Source organism: Martes martes (assembly GCF_963455335.1).
Source record: "Martes martes genome assembly, chromosome: 14".
Taxonomy (NCBI): domain Eukaryota; kingdom Metazoa; phylum Chordata; class Mammalia; order Carnivora; family Mustelidae; genus Martes; species Martes martes.
In genome coordinates, this window is record NC_137902.1 from 42,019,556 (window position 1) to 42,042,650 (window position 23,095).

Below are 23,095 nucleotides of genomic sequence, written 5' to 3' on the forward strand. Positions count from 1 at the left end.
AAATAGATAAAATCTTTAAAAAAAAAAAAAAAGAACACTTCAAGGGAAACCCAAAGAACATGCGAGTTGAATTATGTTCCTCCCTTGGGATGTCCTGGAAGCATAGAGGTGTCTGAAAGCTATATATAGTGTCTAGGAAAATAACCATTTTTGAAATGTTGCACAGACACTAACAATTCTTCCAGAGCTCCTTGCTGATGTGAGAAGTCGTAATGTGAGGGCAGCACAACTGATTAATCATGGGGTCCTACTGACCCCCAGAAGCTGCCAACATGTGGGTCCCCTGCCACTGCAGAGTGGCCACTGGGGACACGGGCAGGGTTTCCATCCAAACAGGAAAAAATCCAGGGCTCGGTGTACACATTTCACAGTTTTTATTGAGATTCAGGAAGAGTCCCCTGGAGGTGGATGTGCTCACTGTCCCAGTTTGCCCAGGCCTTCCGCTGCATGGGTGACAGCATTTGTGACTGTGTTGGTCACCGTCTCAGTGACTTCCTTCACCACCTTGTCCCCTGTATCTTGAGCCTTCTTTAAGGCATCGGCAATGGCTGTCGGAAGAAAGAGGAATAATGTCCGGTGAGCTAAGTAAACATTTCCAGCTGGTAGACAGGAGTGGCCTGTGGGATGTGGTTCTTACTGGATTGTGCCCTGGAGGAGCCCCGACGGGACAGAGGGCAGCGGGGCTCCCGGAGGAATGCATTCAAGTGTGGTTTTATTTCCCCCCACAACTTGGGTTTCTGCAGTCTGGAGCGAGACAGCATTTGCTCCGCTCAAGGGCGTACTGCCTACTCAGACCTCGTTTCTCTGTCAGCTGCCTGCTTCTGTCTTCTGGTCATTTTTATATCAGTTCATCGTTTCTATTTACAAATGCTTTTCTTCAGTGTGTGGTTTTTCTTTTGGCTTGGCTCATCCCATTTTTTTTTTATTATAGAAAATTTAGAAATCTTCTATTGTCAGATTTACCTACTATTTCTTTTATGGCTGTTAGGTTTTCTGTCATAGTTAAAACAATCCTCTCCTTTCCCAGATTATCCAAATCCACTACCTTCTCTTCTAACAAACAATTTCATGTATTTAATACAGAGCCCTTGATCCCTCTAGAATCTCTTTTGTTGTAAGGAAGGAAGTATTTTTACACCACTATACTATAGCACACACACACACACACACACAAATACTTCTGTAAATTTATATTCATATAAATAGAGAATTTTATGTCTGAAATGTTTTTTGTCCGAGCCTGCTGCCACATAGTCGTTTGTGACACCGTCTTAACATCCCCCAGAAAGGACTGTCTGGATAGATCTTGCTTTAGCAAAGTAGTCTGTGGTCTCAGATGAGTGTTGATAATTGCATACTGCCTGAAAGGACGCATCACCAAGGTCAGGGTTTGACCTGGTTAGGCAAAGAACGGCGGCTCCCAGCACCTAGCTTCCCTCCTTCCCTGTTCCAGCCCCAGCCATACCTTTCTCTCCAGCTTCTTTGGCGTGTTCCACCACCTCCTTGACCACCCCCTCCACGGCATGAACTGCAAAGAGGAGAAGCCCACAGTGAAAACACAGCACAGGCCAGCTTCTTCTCAATGCGGCGCCCAGACCACTCTGGATATCCTGGACATCACCGCAGGCAGGACGAGGCAGCCCATAGGAAGGAGCCCCCGCTGGCTTACTTCAGAGACTCCCATGGGGCCTGGCTCCTGGGAGACAAGCTGAGGTGAGCCAGACAAAGGCACGGGGCTCTCCATGGCCCTTGGCTGGCCTGGCAAGGCCTGGAATGCAGAAGAGCAGGCCCTTCTGCCGGCTGGGGGCCGGGGGCCAAGGTGGGGCCTGTCTCCCAGATGAGGGCACCTCCAGGCGCGCTGCTGGCCTGCCTCAGCCCAATGGAAGCTGCAGCGGGAGGCCAAGTCCCAAAGCCATCTACCGCAAAACCAAGGCCCCAGAGCAATTCCTCCAGCAAGAGAGAACTCTCTGACCGCCTAGGAGTTGTCTGACGTTTGGGTGGCAGTGGCTAGAACTGCAAGATTTTGGAGTCAGAGGAACTGATTCTCATTCTACCTCCACTGTGTGCTGCCTGGTTCCCTCACCTGCGGACTGGGGGTGGGACTGAGCTCAGAGCCAGCGGCAGGTGTGACCCGGCAGGGAAGGCCAGCTGCAGCTTAACCGATGAAAGACAGACGTGTCTGCCGCAGCCAGCCAGGAGGAACCACAGTGGCCAACTCGAACATGGGGCTGTGTTTCACAGAATGCCCGCTGGGACCCAGACTCATCTCCAGCATACAGTTGTGGGAGTCTGCGTACAAGAAAGGGTTTCTAGGGACTTGGAAGAAATTAAAAATGTCCTTTGGATAAACCCTAGGGGCTGACATTGAACAGAATCAGACTTGGTGGTTTCTTAGTGAAGAAATGCTTGAAGCTCTAAATTCATGGTAAAAATAAAAATCCATTTTTCCTTTTTCTGTAGAGGATATTCAAAATAGGCTGTTTTTGATACGGAAGGGCTCCCAGGTTTCCAGACAGACAGATTCTAGCTACCCAAAGCTCACCCAAGCACCAGGGCTCTCCCTGTGTCCCCTGAGCTGGAGTCCCTTCTGGCCTCAGTCACAGACTCCAGAAATGGGTCTGACCCGGAGAGGCCTGTTTGGGGTACTGGACCCCTCATGACTCCACCCAAGCTGCCCTCCTCAGCTTCCATACCCCTCACTTCCATTCTGTCCTTGTGGGGCTGACTGGCCAGGGTTGTCAAGGGGCCAAGGCCTACCTCCAATCTGCTGGGATCCGCTTTCAACAGGCCCCAGCCCTCCCAGCCTTAGGAGAAGGGCCCCGGTGGAAAGGAGCTTCGGGCTTCTTACCAGCTTCCTCAGTGGCTTTCTCAGTGCGGTGGGCCAGGCCCTCAGCAGCAAGTTTCCCCAGGCCTCCCAGCATCATGTGATGACAGGTGGCAAGCAAGCGGGATGCTAGGGCCTGGCCCTGCGTCCTTTTATAGATGCCTCTGATGTCTGCCTGGGCTCTGGAGCACGGGGCCCCCGCCTCAGCCAAGTAGGAGATCAGCTGGTTAGTCAGCATAGGCGGCGGCAGGAGGAGGAGGCCGGGTGGGGCCACCCCAGTGCTGTGAGGGCAACCTTGCCCTTCTGGCAGTATGAGACCCCTACACCCTGTATTCTGGGACCCTGTGAGGGTCAGGGACTGGACAGAGAAGTCAGCTCTGGGACATGTCCCTCCCCCAAAGCAGGAGGCCTGACTTTTCTGCGGGATGAGAGGCAACTGGGGACCCCCGCCAGCCCCCTGAGTTTCGAGCTTCCCACATCCCTGGCACTGGAGCACTCCCAGACAAGGCCTAGGATTTCCAGCCGGCTGTTCAGGATCCCCAGGGTGGCCTAGTTAGCGCCTTGAGGGTCTGGGGACCTGGGGACCTGGATGGCTGCTCAGGCCAGGAACACAAGTAAAGTGGGGGCCACTGGACCCCAAGACCTCAGCTCCGCAGTCTCTGCAGCTTTCACTAGAAATTTGAGGGGTGGGGGGGCGGGGGCCTCATCATGGTACCTTGCCCTAGGCTGAGGAGGACACAGCGTTAACCAGAAACACAGTCACCCCTGGCTTGCCATCAGCTGCTTCTCGCTCACAGGAGCACCTGAACACCTGAATGGCCCAGCGCAGGAGCAACCAGCCCAGGAGGGAGCCTGATCATCCCTGCACCTTGGGGCCTGGCTTCTTGGAGAGGCCCAGTGCCCCCCAGGAGGTCCTAGAAGAGTAGATGGAGGACCCCACCCCCACTAGGGGAGGTGTGTCTGGTGGCCCTAGCCAGAATTCCAGAAAGCCACTCCACTAGCCCCTGACGCATCACATGCTCAAGGGACCAGGCTGCCTCCCTAGTTATTCAGGATGGAGAGAGATGCCTCAAGCCACATGCCATGTGCCACACCCTTTAGTCACTGGCCCAACCTGAGCCTCAGTTTCCTCATGTATAATATGAGGACAGCCATGCCTTCCTGCCATGTCACTGATAGTCAGTGGGGTCATGTGTGCAAGCTCTTGGTAAACTTCTATTCCCTCTCCCTTGTCACTGATGTGCTTGGCAGTGAGTCCTGACTGACCAGTGGGTGGGCCAAAGACTAGAGGGAGCAGAGGGCTGGGGAGTGTGACCCCAGTGGCCAGGGGTCATGGAAGAAAAGTCCTCCCAAGTCCCTGTTCATGCCATCCAGGCCTAGGGCAGGAGTCTGAAGCGGCCTCCCCACGAGCCTGCTCTCTCAGCCCTCAGAGCTTTTCAGGAGGGTGTGGTGAGCCCTAATTAGTGTTTACCCGATCTGGGGCCCTTACAGCCTGGGTGTTATGGGGCTGAGGCCCTCTCACATTCCTGATTGGTGTTAGGAGGCCCCAAGCTGTGACCAGTACCCCAGGGAGTGGGGGGGTGTTGTGGCAGCAGAAACTCTGGGTCACAGGGTCACAGCACCCACCTGTCATTCTCCGCTGGCAGGAGTGGTTGGGTCTTAAACAACTTGGAGAGGCCCTCTTTGAGGGAAAAAACATACTACTACTACTCTTGCAAGTGTTACAGATGGCCCTGAGTGACCTTGTAGACTCACAAGAGGCTGTGAAGTGAGGGGCTCTGGAGCTTAAGTAAGTTCCTGAGACTCCATTCTCCCCTTATCACAGCCAAATACCAGAATGTTCTGCTCAGGCAGCACTGCTGAGTTGGCAGTGGGGGTTGGAGGGCAGCTTCCAGGACACACCTGCAGGGAATTAGGCTGAGAGACCCACAGGAACTTCCTTGGACCCATCAAACCCCCTTCCTCTGAGGTTGTGTGGGTCCCCCAGGCCCACAGGGGTCCTCGCTGTGCCTGCTCCCCTGACAGGATGGTGGTGTCACTCAGCATTTCTGGAATGGCTTCCAGACTCCACAGACCCCTTCCTACCTGTGCCCATGCTAGGGTACTACTCTCCCTCTCCTCAGGAGCTCACTAGCCCCTCAATAGGCCCTTGCCAGGGCTCAGCCCCTCAGCAGGACTTTGGTCCCAGTGCCAGTCCAGAGCTCAACCCAGCACAGCTTCTGGATACACTTTTCTTCCACTGTCAGGCTACTGTTGCCCTTGCCATGTCACCCTCCTTGCCCATGAGACCCTGTACTGCCCAGGTATGAGCACCCTGACTCCAGTGACAACACATTATGGCCCCAGATCTGCTGGCAAGGTTGGGTCCAGACAAAGACCCCTAATACGCAGCAGGGAGAAAGCAAGGGGCCTGGAGAGGCCAAGCTGCCCAGGACCAGCCTGGGGGCCCGGACCTTGGTGCTCTGGCCCAGGTCCAACCCTCCTTGGTCTTCCAGCTCTAGCTGTGACCAGCTCCCTGTTCTCCCAGTCCACCCTGTGCAAGACCTTCCTGACCAGGGCTGGATGCCAGTGGGAGGGGCTGAGCTCAAGCAGCTCCTGCAGGGAGCCACCTCACTGCCTCCATGAGATGGAAGATGACTCAGGAGAGAATCATTCCAAGCCTTGGAAGAGGCCTGACTCACACTGGGCCCCCGTGGAGCAGCCCTCGAACACAGGCACCTGTCAGCGTGTCCTGAGTCAGAATATGAAGCCCAGCCGTCGGGGCTGGACACTCAGGCCTTCCACAGAGCCTACTAATCCTCCAAGTGGAATGTGCTCAGCAACCCAGTTTGGCAAAGGACCCACTGGCTGTGTCACCAAGTCACGGAGAGCTAATTTTTCAAATAACAACTTACCAACTTAACAATGACAAGTTCTGAAAAATAAAAAGAAAGAATGTTGATTTTAAGTACTCCAATACTTGGGGTTATCTTGTGTCCAAAGCAGGACGATTTCTCGTGTGAGCTGAACTGCAGATGTCACGAATGTCGAGTGTCATGGCTGCCTGTCCTCCTTCTGCCTTCTCCTCCTTCTGCTTCCTGGATTTGAGCTCACAGGATAGACTGAGCCTACAGACCCTGCGCACACCAACCCCTTCCGGCTATAGGGAACCAAATCCAGACTCCTAGCAACGGTCTGTGAGCCAGCAGAGAAGGACTTCCTTGGCACGTCAACATTACACATCCACGGCTGACAGTCCAGGTTCCGGTGGAAAGCGGAGGGCACATCAAAGGGGTATCTTATGCCCACAAAGCTGTGGGCAGATTTAAGAGAACAGTAAAGGATGGCAAGGTGCCCAGGGACCTGTAATAGCGAGAGCGGTTACCTCCCTGGGCCTGGGAGGGGCAAAGGAGAGCCCGTACAGACGCCAAGGAGAGCTGTGGCTTTAGGAGAAGATCAGACAAGGAGCAGCAGCAGAGGAACACAGCTGCTGCCAAACCATGCCAAGCAAGGAGGGTGCAGGAGGGATAAATACTTCTCCTCGCCCTCTCTGCTCTCCCGATACATCCCCCACTGGCTGAGCCTAACTGGGGCTGAGGTCGTGGGAGCCCTGGTGATGCAGCTCACGAGGGCAGGTTCCCAGGGCGAGGGCAGGGAGGAGCAGGTGAAGAGTGGATACAGATTCTCTGTAAACACAGCACCAGCTCAGCCTGCCAGACTGCTGGGTCTGCAGGAAACAAGGCAGCAGCTTAATTCCGGATAGTCCCATTTCTCCTCCTTGAAACCATATGGAGGACAAAGGCAGGCCTTCACCAACACCCACAGGTCAAACTTAATTTCAGAGAAATCAGGAGATTGGGATCGGGAAACCATGCAAATCCAGAAGCAGGTGAACCCAGGGGGAAAACAGGCCAGTGCCGAAGAGCAGGGGATGGGGAAGGGCCCGGGGAGCAGGCGTCTCAGACGTTGCCAGCAACACTCACTTCCGGGATGAGATGGCCCGCTGAGTGAGAACTCTGTGGGACAGAACTTGAACCTGAGGAGCTGAAGAAAGAAGTGGAATAAGCCCAAGGAACTCCAGAGGGGCTACTCTAGAAGAGGACCACCTTCCAAGAGACAAGAGAACCCTTGGAAAGGCAAGGGCTGAACCCCTGGAGGCCACAACTGGGAAAAGAAGGCTGCCTGTAGAACCTTCTTGAAGTTAGTTCGGTTCACGGCTACGAAGGTGAGCCCAACACTTATATGAAGGAAGGCCAGGCTCCTGAGCAGAAGAACCTGGGTGAGTCCCCAGCCCGACCCTCTCCACGAGAATGTCCCACTGATGCCTGTGAAGTTCTACTTCAGATCTGAACTTTGGATGCCCGACAGCCTCCAATGCCATAAATACAAGGGCTTTACAATGAGTAGGGTAGGTTTCTCTATCTTCCTCCCCCAGCCTTCCCTCGTGGATGTTTGCATCTCACACAACCACAATACAATTATCAGAAGGGAGGAACTGACATTAGCATATTTAGCTAAATTAAAATTTAAGTTAGTTAACAAAATAATATTGTTTAATTAAATAAGAATAATAAAGTTTTAATTTTAACTTTCTAACTTTTTTAAAAAAGATTTTATTTATTTATTTGAGAGAGAGAGTGAGAGAGACCATGAAAGCTGAAAAGGTCAGAGGGAGAAACAGACTCCCCATGGAGCTGGGAGTCCGAGGCGGAACTCGATTCCAGGACTCCGGGATTATGACCTGAGCCGAAGGCAGTCCCTTAACCAACCGAACCACCCAGGCGCCCCTAACTTCTTTAAAAATAGAAAATGCTGTACACAAATATAGAACACAATGAATCTTCATGGGCCCATTGCAATAACCTGAGGGGTATAGCTATAGCAGTTGTGAGCTCAGATCCCAGATGTCTTCCCACTTTATCTGTAAATATTTCATTCTTGAGGAACCTTCTAGGGGACTAACTCCAACCAACCAATGGATAGCAAAAAATATTTTAGCAAAAAGAATGGCAGAGAGCTTTTAATATCTTCAGTTGCAGATCTAAGGCAAAACAAAGGTGTGGGTCAGAGTAGAGGAATGGAATGTAAATATTTCAAAAAGTAGAAATGAGAGAAATAACAACCAAAAAGAGAGAGAGAATGGGGTTGAAAAGTGGAAAATAGGGGCACCTGGGTGGCTCAGGCGGTTAAGCCTCTGACTCTTGATTTCAGGTGTTGATCTCAGGGTCGTGGGATCAAGCCCCATGTCATTGGGCTCTGTGCTCAGCAGGGAGTCTGCCTCCCTTTCTCTCTCTCTCCCTCTGCCTCTCCTGCTCAGTTGCATGCAAGATCTCTTTCTCTCTAAAATAAATAAATAAATCTTTAAACAAAATAAATAAAGAGAGAGAAAGTCAAAATAGAAAACCCTGCTCCTTGTCTCTCATGTAGTTTATAACTTGACAGGAATCAGAACTGAGAAGTCCAGGGGAACCAATATGTAATGTTAGTGACCTTGTGTTGGTCTAGTTGGGGAAATGGAATCTGGAGAATCAGGAATTATCTGGGGGAATTGCTGATGGGAGAACTGATCTTTGGAGCCTTGACCAATACCCAACAGATGGCCACAGCCTTCTCCTCCTCAGCCAGTCTGGGCTCAGCTAGCTTCATGAACCTCACGGAGATAGGCCTAGGCTCCTATAGGCTCCTGTGGCCTCCCCTGGGGTACTGTGCTCACTGTGTCCCAGATATTGAGCAAAACCAAGTTCAACTTGGCCTTGCCTCTACTTCCACCCCCAGGGCTCACAGTGTTGGGGAGAACAGAGGCACACAGAAACAAGCATTTGCCTGGTGCCAGGGGAGGGCCAGTTGCATGGGGCAGGAAGAGTGTGGAAGGGGCCACACATAATAATGGCTCCCATGGTGAATGTGACAATATGCAAACTCACTGTTATCTGGTAGGAGAACCAAAAGACAGTCATGACTTTGTCAATTTAGCAAATGTTCCCGAGCACTACTCTAGGCACTGGGTGTGCACTCATCAGTAGAAGGGACTTGGTTGCAGCCCCATGGACAACCATCACAAAGAAGCACACAGGAAAGGACTCGTTAGATTAACTGTGGAGAAGGAGTACAGGGGGGCTGTGAGAGTGTATCAGTGATGGCTGGACCCATTCTGAGTGTGCGTGCATGCGTGAGTGTGTGTGTGTGTGTTGGAGGGTGGACAGGGCAGCTGGAACCTGAAGGATGAAGGGTAGGTGCTCTAGAAGAGAATAGTTTGTGGGGGAGGATAGAGAGCATTCCAGGTAGAAAAAACAGCACATGCAAAGACCCTGGGGTGAGCAGGAGCATGATGTCAAGGAAAATGTGAAAAGGTCAATGTGGCTGAGGCAAAGAGGGACAGGGTGTTGAGAGAGGAGGCTGGAGAGGTAGGTGAGGCCAACAGGATGCTGGCATCCAGGTAACATGGGGACTGAAGCTTTTGTTTGCAAGTGAAAAACTTCATTCACTGTGGCTCAAATACCATAGGAAGGGGTGCCTGGGTGGCTCAGTGGGTTACGCATCTGCCTTCGGCTCAGGTCATGGTCTCAGGGTCCTGGGATCGAGCCCCGCATTGGGCTCTCTGCTGAGTGGGGAGTCTGCTTCCCCCTCTCTCTCTGCCTGCCTCTCTGCCTACTTGTGATCTCTCTCTCTCTCTCTCTGTCAGATAAATAAATAAAATCTTAAAAAAAAAAATACCATGGGAAGCTGAATCCTCCCTCTCGCTAGCATGTGGCAGCTCAAAGATTGGTTAATTTAGGAACTGAATAAAGTAACTTGGGACCCAGTTTCTTTCTATATTTCTGCTCTGCCCGCATCAGCAAGCTGGCTTTTCCTTAAGCTTCTTCCTCCTTTGGTTACAAGTGGCCGCCACAGTTCCAAGCATCATTTCCAGCCACAAAAAATGTCCAGTGGAAGATGAAGGACTCTTTCTTCTTTTGTCAATCTCTCTCTCTCTCTCTCTTTCTTTTTTCTTGAGGATGGAAAAGTCTTTCCTAAAAGCTCCTTGGCCCTCAGATGTGATCTCCCCTCTTCTCAGCCAGAGCTGGGTCCCACACCCATCATCCCTAAGGCAATTTCTTGAGGAGCACTGGATAAAAAGGGATTGCTGGGGCCCTGGGGATTTCTCTCTGAGTCACCAGCAGAAGGGCGCACACCAGAAAAGATGTGAGGGCTCTGCCAATCCAGCCCCTCCGGCCTCCCCCCAGTTGTGGCCCAAGATGGTCTCTTCTGACCTTGGCACCCACCTGGAGGCCGGGGCTCCTGGAGATGCTGGAAGCACCCCCACACTACCCAGCTGTCTTTTTGAGGACCTTCCCTTTGGGCCAGAGGGAGCAGCCTTGGCCCATTTTGCAGATTAGGCGAGGCATTCTTTGGGGTACAGTCAGTAAACCAGAAAACAAGAGTGAACAGGGCTTGGCCCTGGGGTGGGGCTGGGAGATGCTGACGGTGAGAGGGAGAAGACCTGTCCCACCCTTGGGAGGGATTCCAGATGGGAGAAGAGAAAGGTCACTTGAGCAGAGCTGCACCCAGAGAGAGATCTGGGCCGGGGCGGGGCACCCCACGACAGCGCTGCTCCCTGCCGAAGCCACGGAAGGCCTTTCGGGAAGCCGGTCTTGAGTCAACGCCGGTCTTGAGTCAACGCAGGAAGGAAAGACTCATCTTCTCCCTCTTTACTCCCCAGAACTGGAAAGCGTAATCAATATTTTTGAATGGAAAAGGCTTGGCTACCTATGCGCTCGTCTTCCGGGAGGAGGGAATAACGTGTGCAAAGACGCTAAGGTGGGGAAGGGGCAGAGCGCGTCACCAGCCGCGGTGTGGCAGTGGGTCCGGATGAAGGGGGCCGCCAGCGCCCGGCGCCAGGGCCGCGCCTTATCCTGTGGCAACTGTGAGTCACCCAGGAGCGAGGCGGAGCCAGGGCTGGTGTCGCGTGCGTGGACACGTGCTGGAGGGGGGGGGGGGACTAAGTTTGTGGGAAGTCTAGTCCTCCTAGGGCCCTGCGGGACGAAATGGCCAGTCTCCGTCCCCAAACGTTAAGTCCTGATGTGTCCCAGCGGGACGGGGTACTCGCGGGCGGGGTCGCGCACGCACTGTACTGCCCGGTCGCCGACTTCACAGCCACGTGCACGGCCCCGTGCGTCCCTGCTCCTCCTCCGGGGGCGTTTCGTGGGCGGGGCTGCCCCGGCGGCCGCGCCGAAAGCTCTGGAGTCCAGCCTGCCGGGCGTGGCTGGTCGGAACGCGTCCTAGCCTTCCCGGTCTTGCCCCGTGACTCATCGTCGGGTGGGGCCGGCGCACAAACACACCGCGGTTGGGGGGGGGGGGGGACGGAAATCCCGCTCCTGCGACTCCTTGTTGTCCCCGAGAGCTCCGGCCACCCACGGTCCTTGAAGGCGCCCAGCCCTGGGATGCCTTGGTTCTCCCAGCCTCCATGAGCAGGTCTCAGGGAGAAGTTCCCGAAGCCCAGCCCTTGGAGTCCCTCGCCCCCCACCCTGAGCTGAGCCCCTCGAGCATCTAGGGACCCAGGATCCCCTCCCAGGAGGGGCGGGGTTCCCGAAGCTGGGGGAACAGTTTGAGAATGGGGCATGGGGTGGCTCCTGAACAGAGCCGGAGGCGCACATACGTCGTCGAACTTCGAATAAGGGAGCGTCTGGATTTGCTGTTGAGACCATGGGAAAAGAATTCTCGGACAGTCTGCCTGGGTTTCCCAATTTGGAATGCCAGAACTCTGGATGTCCGGGCTGGGTTTCTAGATACAGGGACTCAGCTCTAGGCGAGAGAGGGCTGGGCCCAGCTTGCGGGGAGGCATGAAGTGGACGCAAGGTAGGAACAAGTGCTTTAATAAGGCAGCAGACCAAGGGCCTGCCAGAGCTGAGAGCCTGGAGGGCAGTCATCCATGTCTCCCTGCTGTTATTACATGAAGCCTAATTTTTTCCCAAAACCTGAGAAAGTCTCAGAGGCCTGGTTAGCAGTCTTGTCGATAGTTTCCTGGGTGGACTTGGCCACCTGGTCCATGGCTGGGGAAGGAAAGGAGAAAGCAGATGAGGGCGAGGCCCTGGGAACCAGAGCCCTGTAGGGTTAGCCTGGATCTCCATCCCCAAGAAGCAGTGTGGGCAGAGGGGCTCCGAAGGAGAGGACATCTCTGTGTGAGGGCTGAATGGGGAGGGGGGCAGTGTGCGGGGCTGCCCACCCTCCTGCCCACCAGCACACCAGACCTTTCTGCCCTGCTTCTGTGGCCTGATCCACCACTTGCTGGGCTGATGCTCCTGCCGCAGTCACTGGAACAGAGAGATGTGGCCTTTTAGCCCCTACTGAGACACTGCTGACCACAGGGACCCCACCGTTGCTACTCCCCCACCCCCACCCCGATCTGTTCTCTGGAGTAGTCTGTTCTCTGGAGTAGTCTGCCCAAGGGATGAATGCCATCGAAGTGAAGTCTTTTGACTAAGACCATCCAGCCAGCTAGGCAAGGAGCCCTTTCCATGCCTCTAGGGTGTTCTTAGTTATTTATAACTCTGGGCTCCTCCCCTCTGGCCTGCTTCTCTTCCCAACTCCAGGACTGCAGAGAAAATATCCCGACAGAGGCTGGAGCTGGCATCTGGTCTGCCGCTGCTCCTGGGCATGGCCCAAGAAGAACCATGTCCCCCTTTCACAATGTCTCCTCCAGAAGCCTGGCCCAGATGCCTGATTTCCCACCTGGAGTGCACGGGAGTCCACTTTTGCAAGAGGCCCTCTCACCGCGGCTTCCCTCCTGTGCCTCACCCTCTCCTGTGCCTCACCTTGTCACAAGCAGTGATGCTAGTAGTGCCTCCGTGGGCGGGCAACTTAAGGCATTAGGAAATGAAGTCCGGAGAGGAGGCGACCCTTCCAAGGTCAGGCCTCTGGGCCTGTCCTCTGGGCCAGAGTTTGTGCCCATGGTGAACAGGGCTTCCAGGGCCTCAAGTGGGTCCCACCTGCTGGGTGAGCAGACAAGTGGCTCCTGCCTCTAGAGATCTGACATCCTTGCTGCTGAACAGGAAGGAAGCTGCTTTACTCAGACCTTGGGCCAGGGAGGTGTAGGGGGGTCAGGCAGGCCCTGGGTCTGTGGCTCACAAAGTACACCCCCTTCCTGTCCCCCTTGGGGCCTTATATGATAGAACCAGTCAGGGCCACAGAGAATGAGCCTTTGCACCCAACTTACAGATGGGGAAAGTGAGGCCCAGAAGGGAGGGTCCTATAGACAGGCTTCCTGGTAGCATTTTAATTTCAGGGGAACAACCATGGGAGTTCTGTGGGGCACTGGTGAAGGAGGGAGTTAGTTTGAGTTTTGTCTGTTGAGTGGGATATGTGCAGGACAGACTGGGAGCCAGAGTCCCGAGGGAGGCTGCCCTGGGACTGGAAGAGCTGCAGCTGGCCGGCCCAGGAGTCTCCTCACATTCCCTAGCCCCAGTCCACCCTCCTCCACCCCGGCTGCATAACCTCAGGTCTGAGGAGGAAAGAGCTGGAGGTGGAGAAACAAGGCTGGGGACCTGCCCTGTGGAGTGAGGGTGGGGAGTCCCTCTGGGTGAGGGCTTAGAAGGAAACGATTATTTTTCCGGAGTGTGGGCGGGGGAGGTAAGGGGGTGCAAAACAATGCGGGGGTGGAGCCGCCTCCACCATCCCATCCAGTCCAGTGCTCCTCTGAGACCCCAGCAGGCAGAGGTGGATTTTGGGGTGCAAGGCGGGCTCTCTCCATGGACCTCTACCCTCCCCTAAGGACTGAGGTGGGGCTGCTCGGGATCGGGGTGCGGCTGGTCCCCGCCGCTCAGCCTCCTCATATTGGCTCCTGGCAATGCCCAGATCAGACCACGAACCCTCGGCACCGCTGTTCCCCATCTGCCTCAAGGCTTCATCCCCTGGGCTGAGCGGGGTGGGCGTCGGCCCCGTCCCTGCATCTCAAAGGAGGGCTCTCCCCAGCCGGAACCGCCCACCGACTTGATGCGCAGCCCAGGGCTTCTGCCTCCGCTGCATGTGCCCCGGGTCGCGCGCTGTCCTCACCCGCTTCCTGGGCTGCCCCCTGCACTTGCTGCTTCAGGTCCTGCAAGCCCTTGTTGGCCATGGCTGCGGGGGGTCTGCGAGGTCGTCTAGGGTAGCGGCAGCGATGTTAGAGCCTGTTCACCTTGCTGCGACCCGAGAGCGGGCTCTGGTTTTTAAGGCGCCCCAGGGCCGGCCCGCCCCGCGCGGGGCGGGGAAGGGGGGGCGCGGGGCGTTTCCCGGCAGACGGGCTCCAGGGACGGACCCAGCCCTGCTCCAGGCTCCACCAACCGGAGAGCACATCCCGTCCTCCGGCCGGTGGCCATGAGAAGGCGGCTGTCCCCGCCAGGGTCTGAACAGGGAAGAAGGGCTGCAGAGGGCTTGGGTCGGGGTCCAGAGGTGGGCTGGAGTAGAAGGGGGGCGCGCAAACCTCGCCCCTCCCCGTCCGCCCCACCCTTCGTCCCTGACCCTGAGGATGGGGTGCGCGCTGCTTCAGCGGCGGTCAGAATCTCAAGGCTGGAATCGACATTAATAATAGAGGCTGCCTTTTAGTGAGCATTTACCTAGTACTTAAGGTACTAGGTAGCACTAAGGTACTTAGAGACTAAGGTACTTAGTGCTACCCTAAGGCTTTCGGGCCTCTTGTATAATCTTTTCAACAACATGAAATCGGTGTTATTAGCAGTTTATAGGAAGAAACTGAGACACAGAGGGCGCGTTAGGTCTCACCCAGACTTGAATGGCCGGGACTCAAATCTGCGACAGTAGACTGTAAACCCTAAGGCCCTGACAGCCGCCAAGCCGGCTGTCCCCACACACCGGCCAGGACACTGCAGACTGGCCATCTGTCCTGCTGCCACTGGGACCAGGCAGGCGCAGAGGGGAGAGACTCAGGGAGCAAGCAGCCCAAGGTGGAGGGGGAGCGACGGAAAGAGCCGCTGTGTGTGCCCAGCCCAGGCAAGGAGATTGCTACCTTAGGTCACCAAAGCCCTCCGAATTGGGCAGGAGGCAAGGTTCAGAGAGGGCGGAGAAGCTCCCCAGGCCACACAGCAAAGAAGGGAGTGGCCGAGCCTCAGACGGCTGAGGTCACCTTTCCCAGGATGGGGTGCACGCCGGATGTGGTGACGACCCAGGGGCACTGGGAGTGGGGTTAGAGGCCCGTGCACCAGTGGTAGAGCCACGGATCCCGAGAACAGCCGTATGACCCAAAAGGCAGGAGCTCCTGGCACTCAAGTGTGCTGGTCGGGCCTCCACCCTGCCCCATGTTCTCCCACTCCAGAGCCAACCTGTGGAGCTTGGAGGCCACCATCGTGCTGGGCTTGTGCATCTTGGTGTGGCTGCTGGACTCTCTCTCTAGTGCTTGCTCTCCGGGGTGGTGTGGGAGTCTTCCATATTCTGGAGCCCTGGGAAGACCCTGCATACCCAGGTTCCCTCGGCTGGCCTATGCCCTGCCCCTAATGTTTCAGGGAGGAGGCGGGTGGGGGAGAGGCTGGGGGGTAAACCGTGGAGTGTCAGCCACCGTGTGGACAATCCGGAAGCCTGCTTTCTCACACACAATGAGAATGGATTAATGGAGGTGAGGTCAACCCCGGGCAAGTAGAAGGACAGGCGCTGAGTTCAGATGGGGGGAGGGGACACCAATGACAGAGGAACCAAGCGGCCACCACGCCCTCTCCTCCTGGCCTTAAGCCCAGCCAAGCCCAGAGCACAAAGGCGTGGCAGGAGCTGAGCTGCCTTCTTGCTGCCTAGGGGACCCCGCAGAGCCCAGCCTTGCCCATGTCCTCCTGAATTCCCACCAGCAGCACCAGGCCTTTTGGCCAAGAAGGTCTTTTCACCACAGCAGTTAGCTCATGGCTGGCTGTTAATGCTCTTTGGTGCAGGTCCCAGTGGACGAGAATAAGACAGGGAGGCAGCAACCTCTGTGGGAGGCACAGCCGGGCCCAAGCCGGTGATGATAAGGGCAGCTGAGTGTCTCTAAAGCAGCGGGCACTGCAGTCGGACTCCCCGGACCAAGTCCATCTCTCTGAGCCCTAGTGCCCCATCCTTGATGGGCGGATGGGGGAGACAGAATCTCCTCACAGGGCTCTTGCAAAGGTTCAGTGGGCTGAAGGCTGCCCCACATTCAGCAGGGGGCCCCTCAACAGGGGGGCATTCTCCTGGGAGCTTCTCAGGTAAGGAGAGGGATCCAGAGAGAGCGGTTGTTCCTCTAGGGAACCCAGGCGCAACCGCAGGAGCCCGGAGCACATAAGAGAGGGTCTATATTTTTTTCATGTGGGCTTCATGCTCATTGTGGATCTCAACACAGGGCTTGAACTGACGACCGTGAGATCAAGACCTGAGCTGAGATAAGAGCTGGTCACCTAGCCTAACCAGCTGAGCTACCCAGGCACCCCGGTAGGGTTTGGAAGGCTGCGAGCAGTGCAGGTGCCCTCCGGTGGGAACAGGCTTCCTGGATAGGGTGAACCTAGATGTTTGGCATTTGACCCCAAGAACAGGCCCTGAGTATGTGTCTAGGGTGGGAGCCAAGCAGCAGGGACCCTTCCAGATTCCTTTGGCAGACGCAGGGAGCACTGGGAGGCTGGTGATGCACGGTGTACAGGGCCTGGGTCTAGGTGTCCTCCTCCCCCTGTCACCTTATGGGACTCCCTCCTTCTCTCTGTCCCTCACAGTTCAAAGAGCTCTCGGACACACCCAGGCCCCAGGTGGACTGCTCCTAGGCGTGCACAGGCCTGCTTGTGCTCATGCATCTGGGCCCGGGAGCATTAACAGCCCTGACTGCTCTGAACCTCTTCTAGAACTTTCACTCCTCCCGTGGCAGGATTTGGGGGTCTGTGGGACCAGCAGCCTCCTGCTCCTTTCTGCCTCCTCAGCAGTGCATGCCCATGGCCAGCAGGCTGGGATACAACCCTGCTCAGCCCACAGGGCTGGCCTTGACCCCTGCTTCCCATCACTGAGGCAAGATGGGAAAGGGGTGGTCTCAGTAGTTTCAGAATGTGGGGGTGGACTCAAGCTCTGGCTCTGACACCCAGGGTTGGAGGCTTGGGGCAAGTCACTTAGATGTTCTGAGCCCAAACTGCCTGGGTGCCAAAGGGGAAGGAACACCTCCACCGTCTATGAACAAGGCCCCAGGACATGATGCCAATAGCCCTTCATGTAGGACACCTGCCAGCCCTGGTCCCCAGGTTGTTTTGAAACAGGACCACGCAGTCTGGGGTCCTGCAGCAGAGTGTGGGCATTAACTGGGTGGCTCTGGAGCCAGGTGACCTTGGCTTCTGCCCAGTCCCAGAGGTTCCTTGCTCTGTGCCCTTGGGCAAGTTATTTAACCTCTCTGTTCTTCGGTTCCTTCTTGGGGAAACTGGGATCATACCAAGAGTTTGTTCTGAGGATGAAATTAGGTGAAGTGCTCAGGCCTGCGAGGAGCTCGTTTTTACTACTTTTAAAGGGTGGAGGCTCGCTCTCCTGCTTTTCAGCTCTCCTCTTTTCTAATGATACCTGACAGGACTTCTGGTAAAGGACGGGAAAGCCCAGCTCCAAGCTGGTGAGAGCTTGAGGCCGGCTGGCGCCAGGCAGGAGGAGCCGTGGGGTCATGTCTTTCTGCGCTGAGGAGGACTCAAAGAGGACTTGCTATGGGCCTGGACGTCACATATTTAAAGGTTACCCCCTGTTTCAGGGAGGGGTGTGAGGTTGTCTGGGGGAACCAAAAGCGCTCCATGTTAAAAGACAACAGCGTGGGCTCCCTGAAGGCGGTGCCTCGCTCAGAAGGTTCCCAAAATGCCCAGGGTCTGCCCAAAGGGTACCTGCCCCAGACCTGCTTCCCAGACCCACCAGCAGGCTGGCCTGGCTTCTGTTCCCAGATGAGGCAGCACAGAGTGGAAGCATGGGCACGTATGGCCAGGGGTGAGGACTAGAGTTTTATTTGGAATCATTAAAAACAAAATTTCACAGCAGCATCTGTGGGTTCAGAAGGACCGGGGGGCAGAGGCTGTGAGGGAGGGAGTGAGGGAGGTGAAGGCCACAGAGGCAGCTTAGGAGGACAGGCCTGTGGGTGGCCAGGTGTAGGCGCGGCAACATGGGCAACCCGGGTCACGCTCTGGGCTGGGCACTCTGCGTGCCGGGCAGGGGTGGGGTCCAAGGCAGAGGGCTCTTCCTCGGGGTCTCCGTGGCCGACTGGCATCCCTCTAGTCTCCTCCGCTCTTGGCCTGGGAGAGAGAGAGTGCCCCTCACACACAACCCCAGCTCCACCCCCAGCGGCCCCCCCCCCCCCCAGTGCAGCGAGTGCAGCGGGGCTGGGAGTGATCTCCGGCCCTCCACCCTGAGGGAGTCATTCATGAGGGAACCTCCCACTCAGGCTGAGGGACTGCAGAAGGTCAAGGGGCTGTCCTGAGTGATCTGGGACCCTGGGAGGGAAGCAGGCTTGCCCAGTGTCCTCCGGGAGCCCAGCACTTACCTCCTCGGCCACTTCCTCTTCCCCCGTGGCTGCCTTGTCCTCCTGCGGGGCGGCCGGTTGCTCCAGGTCCTCCTGGGAGGGAGCAAAGGGGGACCCAGGGGATGTGGGACCATGCAGATGCAGAGGCTCCAGCTGCTCTGTAGCCAGGGCTCATCCACCTGGCCTCAGAGATGAGCAGAAGCCCTCAACACCTTGCTGTGCATGGAGGGCAAGAGGTGAAGGAAGTGTGAGGACCAGTCGGACCACGGGAGTGACAGAGCCTTGTGTAAAGACCCACAGTGGGGGCTCTGTCCGAGCATGCTGAAGCCTTCTGGGGGTACCAAGTCTCCTGGAGCCCAGCTTTACATGCCCCGCCCCCAAGCTAAAGCAGAGTCTCTGGGCTGTCCTTGGTTGGGCCTCTGCATCGAGGAGGACAGGGGGGGTGCAGTGGGGTGGGGAGGGCTGTGGCCCTGAAACCTGAGGCCTGACCCACCTTCAGTGTCCCCGAATCACATGATCATACACCCTTGTCCGACTTAGTTCCCAAATAACACCAGGAGGAGGGATATGCCATCGTTGTTCAAACAGCGACCTCCAGGTCAGGGAGGCCAAGTATCCAGCTCAAGCCTTCAGAGCTTAAAGCAATGGGACTTGTAGGGATCAGGTTCGGCTTGCTCCAGGCCCATCCTTATACAAGCAGCATCTTTCTCTCTGCCTGCCTCCTGGATGGCCTCTGGGCTGAAGCTGGTCTGGTTGGGCCAGCAGGGGTTATATAATCCTCCCCACTTCCTGTCTCCTCCTCCCTTATCCCCAGCCAGACACTTGCAGCTATGGGCAAGACCAGACTGGGCAAGACCAGTCCTAGCACCTACCTTTAGAGGATCCTGCCATGTCCATGCTACCACTGGGACATCCTTGGTAGACTGGGGCACCAAACTGTTCAGCAAGAGTTGGGGCAGGCCTTTCAAGCAAAGGGTAGGCAGCTCCCTGCCTAGTCCTGCTGCCCCAAGGCGGGTACATGAGGCCCGCAGAAGGAAAGGGCTGTCAGACAGGCAGTGCCACATCCTTCTATGGTTCACTGGAGGGGCAGTTGTGACTGGTTTTTAGGTGTCACCAGGAAATATCTTTCTTGGGGCAGCCACCCATACCCTAAGACCTGGGTGGCTCCCTAGGCTCACCGGCCCTCCTTCAAAGCCAAAGAGAAGGGCCCAGGCTCCCTCTCAGAGACCCAGTGGCGGCCTGGCCCTACCCCAGGGCCTCTTTTGCTGGGAGGGAGGGTCCTGGTGTCTCCCAGAGCACCTGTGGGTCCTGCCCAGAGGCACCGATGATGATGATGATGGAGTCATCTGCCTCTGTCGGGTGCTTAGCATGATCCGGGAGTAACGGTTTCATGTGGGGCAAGTTCCCTGCAGGATTATACATTGTCACAGCAAATCGGGCACTCTCACCTCCTCCCGTGTCACAGATGAGGTAATGGAGGTCCCCAGGGGTTGAGTAGCTTCCCAAGGTCACACAGCTAGCCAGGGGCAGAGCTGGGAGTGAGGACAGAGAGCAGTTGCCTACTCCAAGGACATGGGGACCCTATGTTGGTGCAGAAAGTGGGTGCCTGGGTGGGCCCCTCCCCCCCATCTCCCAAAGCAGGGATCCTCATTGCTGGGTGCCTGTACCCAGCCTGTACCTGCCCCCCATATAAACTGGGCTCTCCCCCACCCCAGCTACCTCACACTCCTAACTGCCCTGGGAACTGCGGACTGCCAGGACCAGCCCTGGGACCTTGGACACCTCACTTAACCTCTCTGGGCCTCATTTCCACACCCCATCTCTGGGGATTTGGGGCTGATTAAATGAGTTAATAAGTGCAAAATGCCTCAAGCAAAGCCTGCTCTGTGGTGGATGCTGGAACAGCTCACCCCTGGGGCCTCCACCTCCTGGGAGTGCCCGATTGCTCCCGTGCTCTCTGCAGAAGGCCGCCCAGGGGCGTGTGTGCACAGACACGTACACACACACACACACACACACACTTGTGCTCACGAAGGCGAAGGGCCCGGTCAGGACCCTCCCTGCTTTGTCACGAGGGGGCGCTGCTTCCCTGCTCAAGCTGGGAGGGAAAGGCTGCCCACCGGGCCCTGCAGGGAGGCGGGCCACCAGGCCTGTGGGCGGTGACTTCACAGCTCCAGCCCGATGTTAGTGGCCTAGGAGGCTGCCTGTCACCACACGGAGGCCCATGGGGCTCTGCTTTCACGGGTGAAATGTGGTACCTCCCAAATGCTGAGCATCAAGAAGATGTGGTTTGGAGCCTCACTTTCCAGTTGGGCCCCCAAGCTGCCCCCCTCACAAGGGTCATTGGGAGGATCCCAGGCATTAATGGGTGTGAGAAAAACCAAGCACACACATCCTGGGCCCCTAAGTCTCTGCTTCCTTATATGTCATGAGACACTGATGCCTCCTCACCAGCCAGCCTCTCTGGGACCCCACCTTACCTTTCGAACCACTCCGGAGGTGATGGCAATATTCTCTGCCTCCTCCACCGTCTTGATGGCCACTGTGTTGACACTGGTGACCACAGCTTCGCTCACAGCATTGGCCTGCTCCTTGGTCTTCTCAGCCACTGCAAGAGGACTCTGGCTAGCCTTGTTCCTCCTGCCCCCTGCCCCCTGCCCCCATGGGCCTGGCCTGCCCAAGTCAGGCTGAGCAGCCCCTTTCTCAGAGCGCTCAAAACTCTGGCTCCACTAGAAGCCCTGGGCTGCCCCTTTCTCTGACTCTGGGGAGCCCTGATGCTGATGGGGAAATCAGGAGGCCCACCCTGGGTCTAGCCTGAGGGTCTGGAGGGCTCTGAGTTCACGGAGGGCTCTGGGCTCCCCATTGGGTGTTAAGGAGGACTCTGGGCTTGGAGCTTTAGCACCAGGTTGCAGTCCCTAGAGGTCCCAACCCCCATGTCCCCTGGTCCTGGGCTCCTCACCTGAGGTCACGCTCTGCACAACATTCTCCTTGGTCTTAGCTCCTGTGGAGGAAATGGAGGCGTCAGCCTACTCCTCCTGGTATTACAGGGGTGGGGGTGGTGGGGGGGGGGTTGGTGAGAGCAAATACAGAACAGCTGGACAAGCCATGGGTCAGCAGGGGGTTAGGATGGGGGCCAGCAGTCCCTTCAAAGGCTGCTTCCGGCTGTGTCTGAAGGAAGGGAATGGATGGGAAGTGGACAGGACAGGGCTGAGAGAGACCATAGGGTCCAGACCCGCGTGGGTGTGGCCGGGGCCTCGGAAGCAGCAACAGGACAGAGCTGAGTCACCGGCTTCTGAGGGGCTGAGGGGGGTGGGGCTGCACAGGATACTGGGGCTCGGGCTCCTCTCCCCTGCCCCCCCCCCGAACAGGGTGGGGATCTGGGATATGGCTGATGAGCACCTGCCCACTCATCCCACAGAGGCTTCAGGCTCAGCATGGCTTCTCATCTGAGTCCAGGGGTGCAGGTGCTGGGCTGGGGGATACTGGGTTGCATCTGTGCGCATGCACATGTGTGTATGTGCACAAACAGGTGTGTCTGAGGGCTGAGTGCCCTCTTGCTGTCTGCCCCAGACATGCTGGGGTCCTGAGGAGGTCAAAGCACATACTGGGGGGCTGGGGGTGATGTACAGGAGGATGGGGGTGCTCCAGGGCCTGGAGACCCTGAATCAACAGCCAGGTCCTCAACTCCACCCAAAATGCCTCCCTGGAGCTGGGGGATAAGGTTGGCCCCCGGAAACTGGGCATCCCTGCCTCCAGCCTCCTGGTTGCTGCATCCTGCCACGCCCTGCTTCGCCCACACTCACCCACATACATGACCCCCTCCTTGGTCTTCTCGGCCGCTTCCGTCACCCCCTGCTTGGTCTTCTCCACGGCGCCCACCACACCCTCCTTCGCGATGGAGAAGCCCTTCTTGAAGACGTCCATGGTGGTGGGCAGGGCAGGGAGGCCGACTCTCGCAGAGAGCTGTGGCTGGGGCTGGCGAGAATGCTGCTGCAGCCGCCGTCCCCGCCGCCTCTTATTGACGCCCATGAAATATTGATGATGCGGCGGCTGGCTGCTGGGAGCTCAGCCAGCCGGGCGGGGAGGGAGGGGGGAGGGGGCCGCCCTCACCTTCCTCCAGGGCGGGGCAGCGGGGTCCAGCTCTCCCCGAGCCCAGTTGCTCAGCCCTCTCCTCCTGCCCCCTGCCCTTCAGGGAGGGGGGCTGCAGGGAACTGGACTCGTCCTTATCCATCACTGCCCTGTTCACCCGCAGTGGCTGCCATGGCTGGGGGCTCTCGGGCCTGGGGCTATTGTGTCTGATCCATCTGGGACAGAAGGGGTCAGGCAGGGGAGGCGCCTTTGCTACCATCGCCCCAGGTAGGGCAGGGGTCAGAGCCACACAGGCCTGTCAGGCAACAGTGGCCAACCTCCCAGACCAGCCTGGGCTGCCTGGTGACTCACCAGCTCCCTGGGTGCCCCCATCCCTGGGCTCCAGCAAGGGCAGCCGGGGACCTGGGTCAGAGGAGCGCACAAGGGTTCCCCAGTGCCCCAGAGACCCTAGGACAGCTCCTTTCTCTCTCTGAGTCTCCCCCCACCTGCTGGCTCCCACAGACCCAGGGTGAAAGGTGCTGAGTCGGCATGCAGTGTCCCCCGCTTCCTGGCCACCAGCACGGATGGGCAGCAGGTTCCCTGAGACTGACCCGACCACTTCCTGCAGCCTCACTTCCACGCTCGGGCTCTTCTAGCTCCCACGGGGTCGTGTGTGGTGGGGCTGCCTCCCTGCGTGTCCCACACCTCCTGTGTCCCTGACCTAAGTCATTTTGAGGCACAGGAACCGGCCTGAGTTGGCCGCCTCTGTGGGGGACGGTGGGGGGGTGGCGATT

General features: G+C 57.0%; 3 protein-coding genes across 3 annotated transcripts; all 3 read right to left on the reverse strand.

Moving 5' to 3' along the window:
- Positions 1 to 358: 358 nt before the first annotated feature.
- FAM25A (family with sequence similarity 25 member A) lies at positions 359 to 2,997 on the reverse strand. The gene is made up of 3 exons (XM_080823384.1): positions 2,849 to 2,997; positions 1,466 to 1,528; positions 359 to 548 (listed from the first exon to the last, which is right to left on the reverse strand). Exons 1-3 carry the CDS (start codon positions 2,922 to 2,924, stop codon positions 415 to 417), a joined length of 273 nt encoding a protein of 90 aa, XP_080679510.1. The 5' UTR covers positions 2,925 to 2,997; the 3' UTR covers positions 359 to 414.
- A 6,803-nt stretch (positions 2,998 to 9,800) lies between these two features.
- On the reverse strand, positions 9,801 to 14,006 carry ADIRF (adipogenesis regulatory factor). The gene is made up of 3 exons (XM_080823385.1): positions 13,832 to 14,006; positions 12,031 to 12,093; positions 9,801 to 11,832 (listed from the first exon to the last, which is right to left on the reverse strand). Exons 1-3 carry the CDS (start codon positions 13,890 to 13,892, stop codon positions 11,729 to 11,731), a joined length of 228 nt encoding a protein of 75 aa, XP_080679511.1. The 5' UTR covers positions 13,893 to 14,006; the 3' UTR covers positions 9,801 to 11,728.
- A 3,690-nt stretch (positions 14,007 to 17,696) lies between these two features.
- On the reverse strand, positions 17,697 to 22,264 carry SNCG (synuclein gamma). The gene is made up of 5 exons (XM_080823506.1): positions 22,037 to 22,264; positions 21,193 to 21,234; positions 20,714 to 20,841; positions 18,255 to 18,326; positions 17,697 to 18,006 (listed from the first exon to the last, which is right to left on the reverse strand). Exons 1-5 carry the CDS (start codon positions 22,260 to 22,262, stop codon positions 17,986 to 17,988), a joined length of 489 nt encoding a protein of 162 aa, XP_080679632.1. The 5' UTR covers positions 22,263 to 22,264; the 3' UTR covers positions 17,697 to 17,985.
- Positions 22,265 to 23,095: the final 831 nt, after the last annotated feature.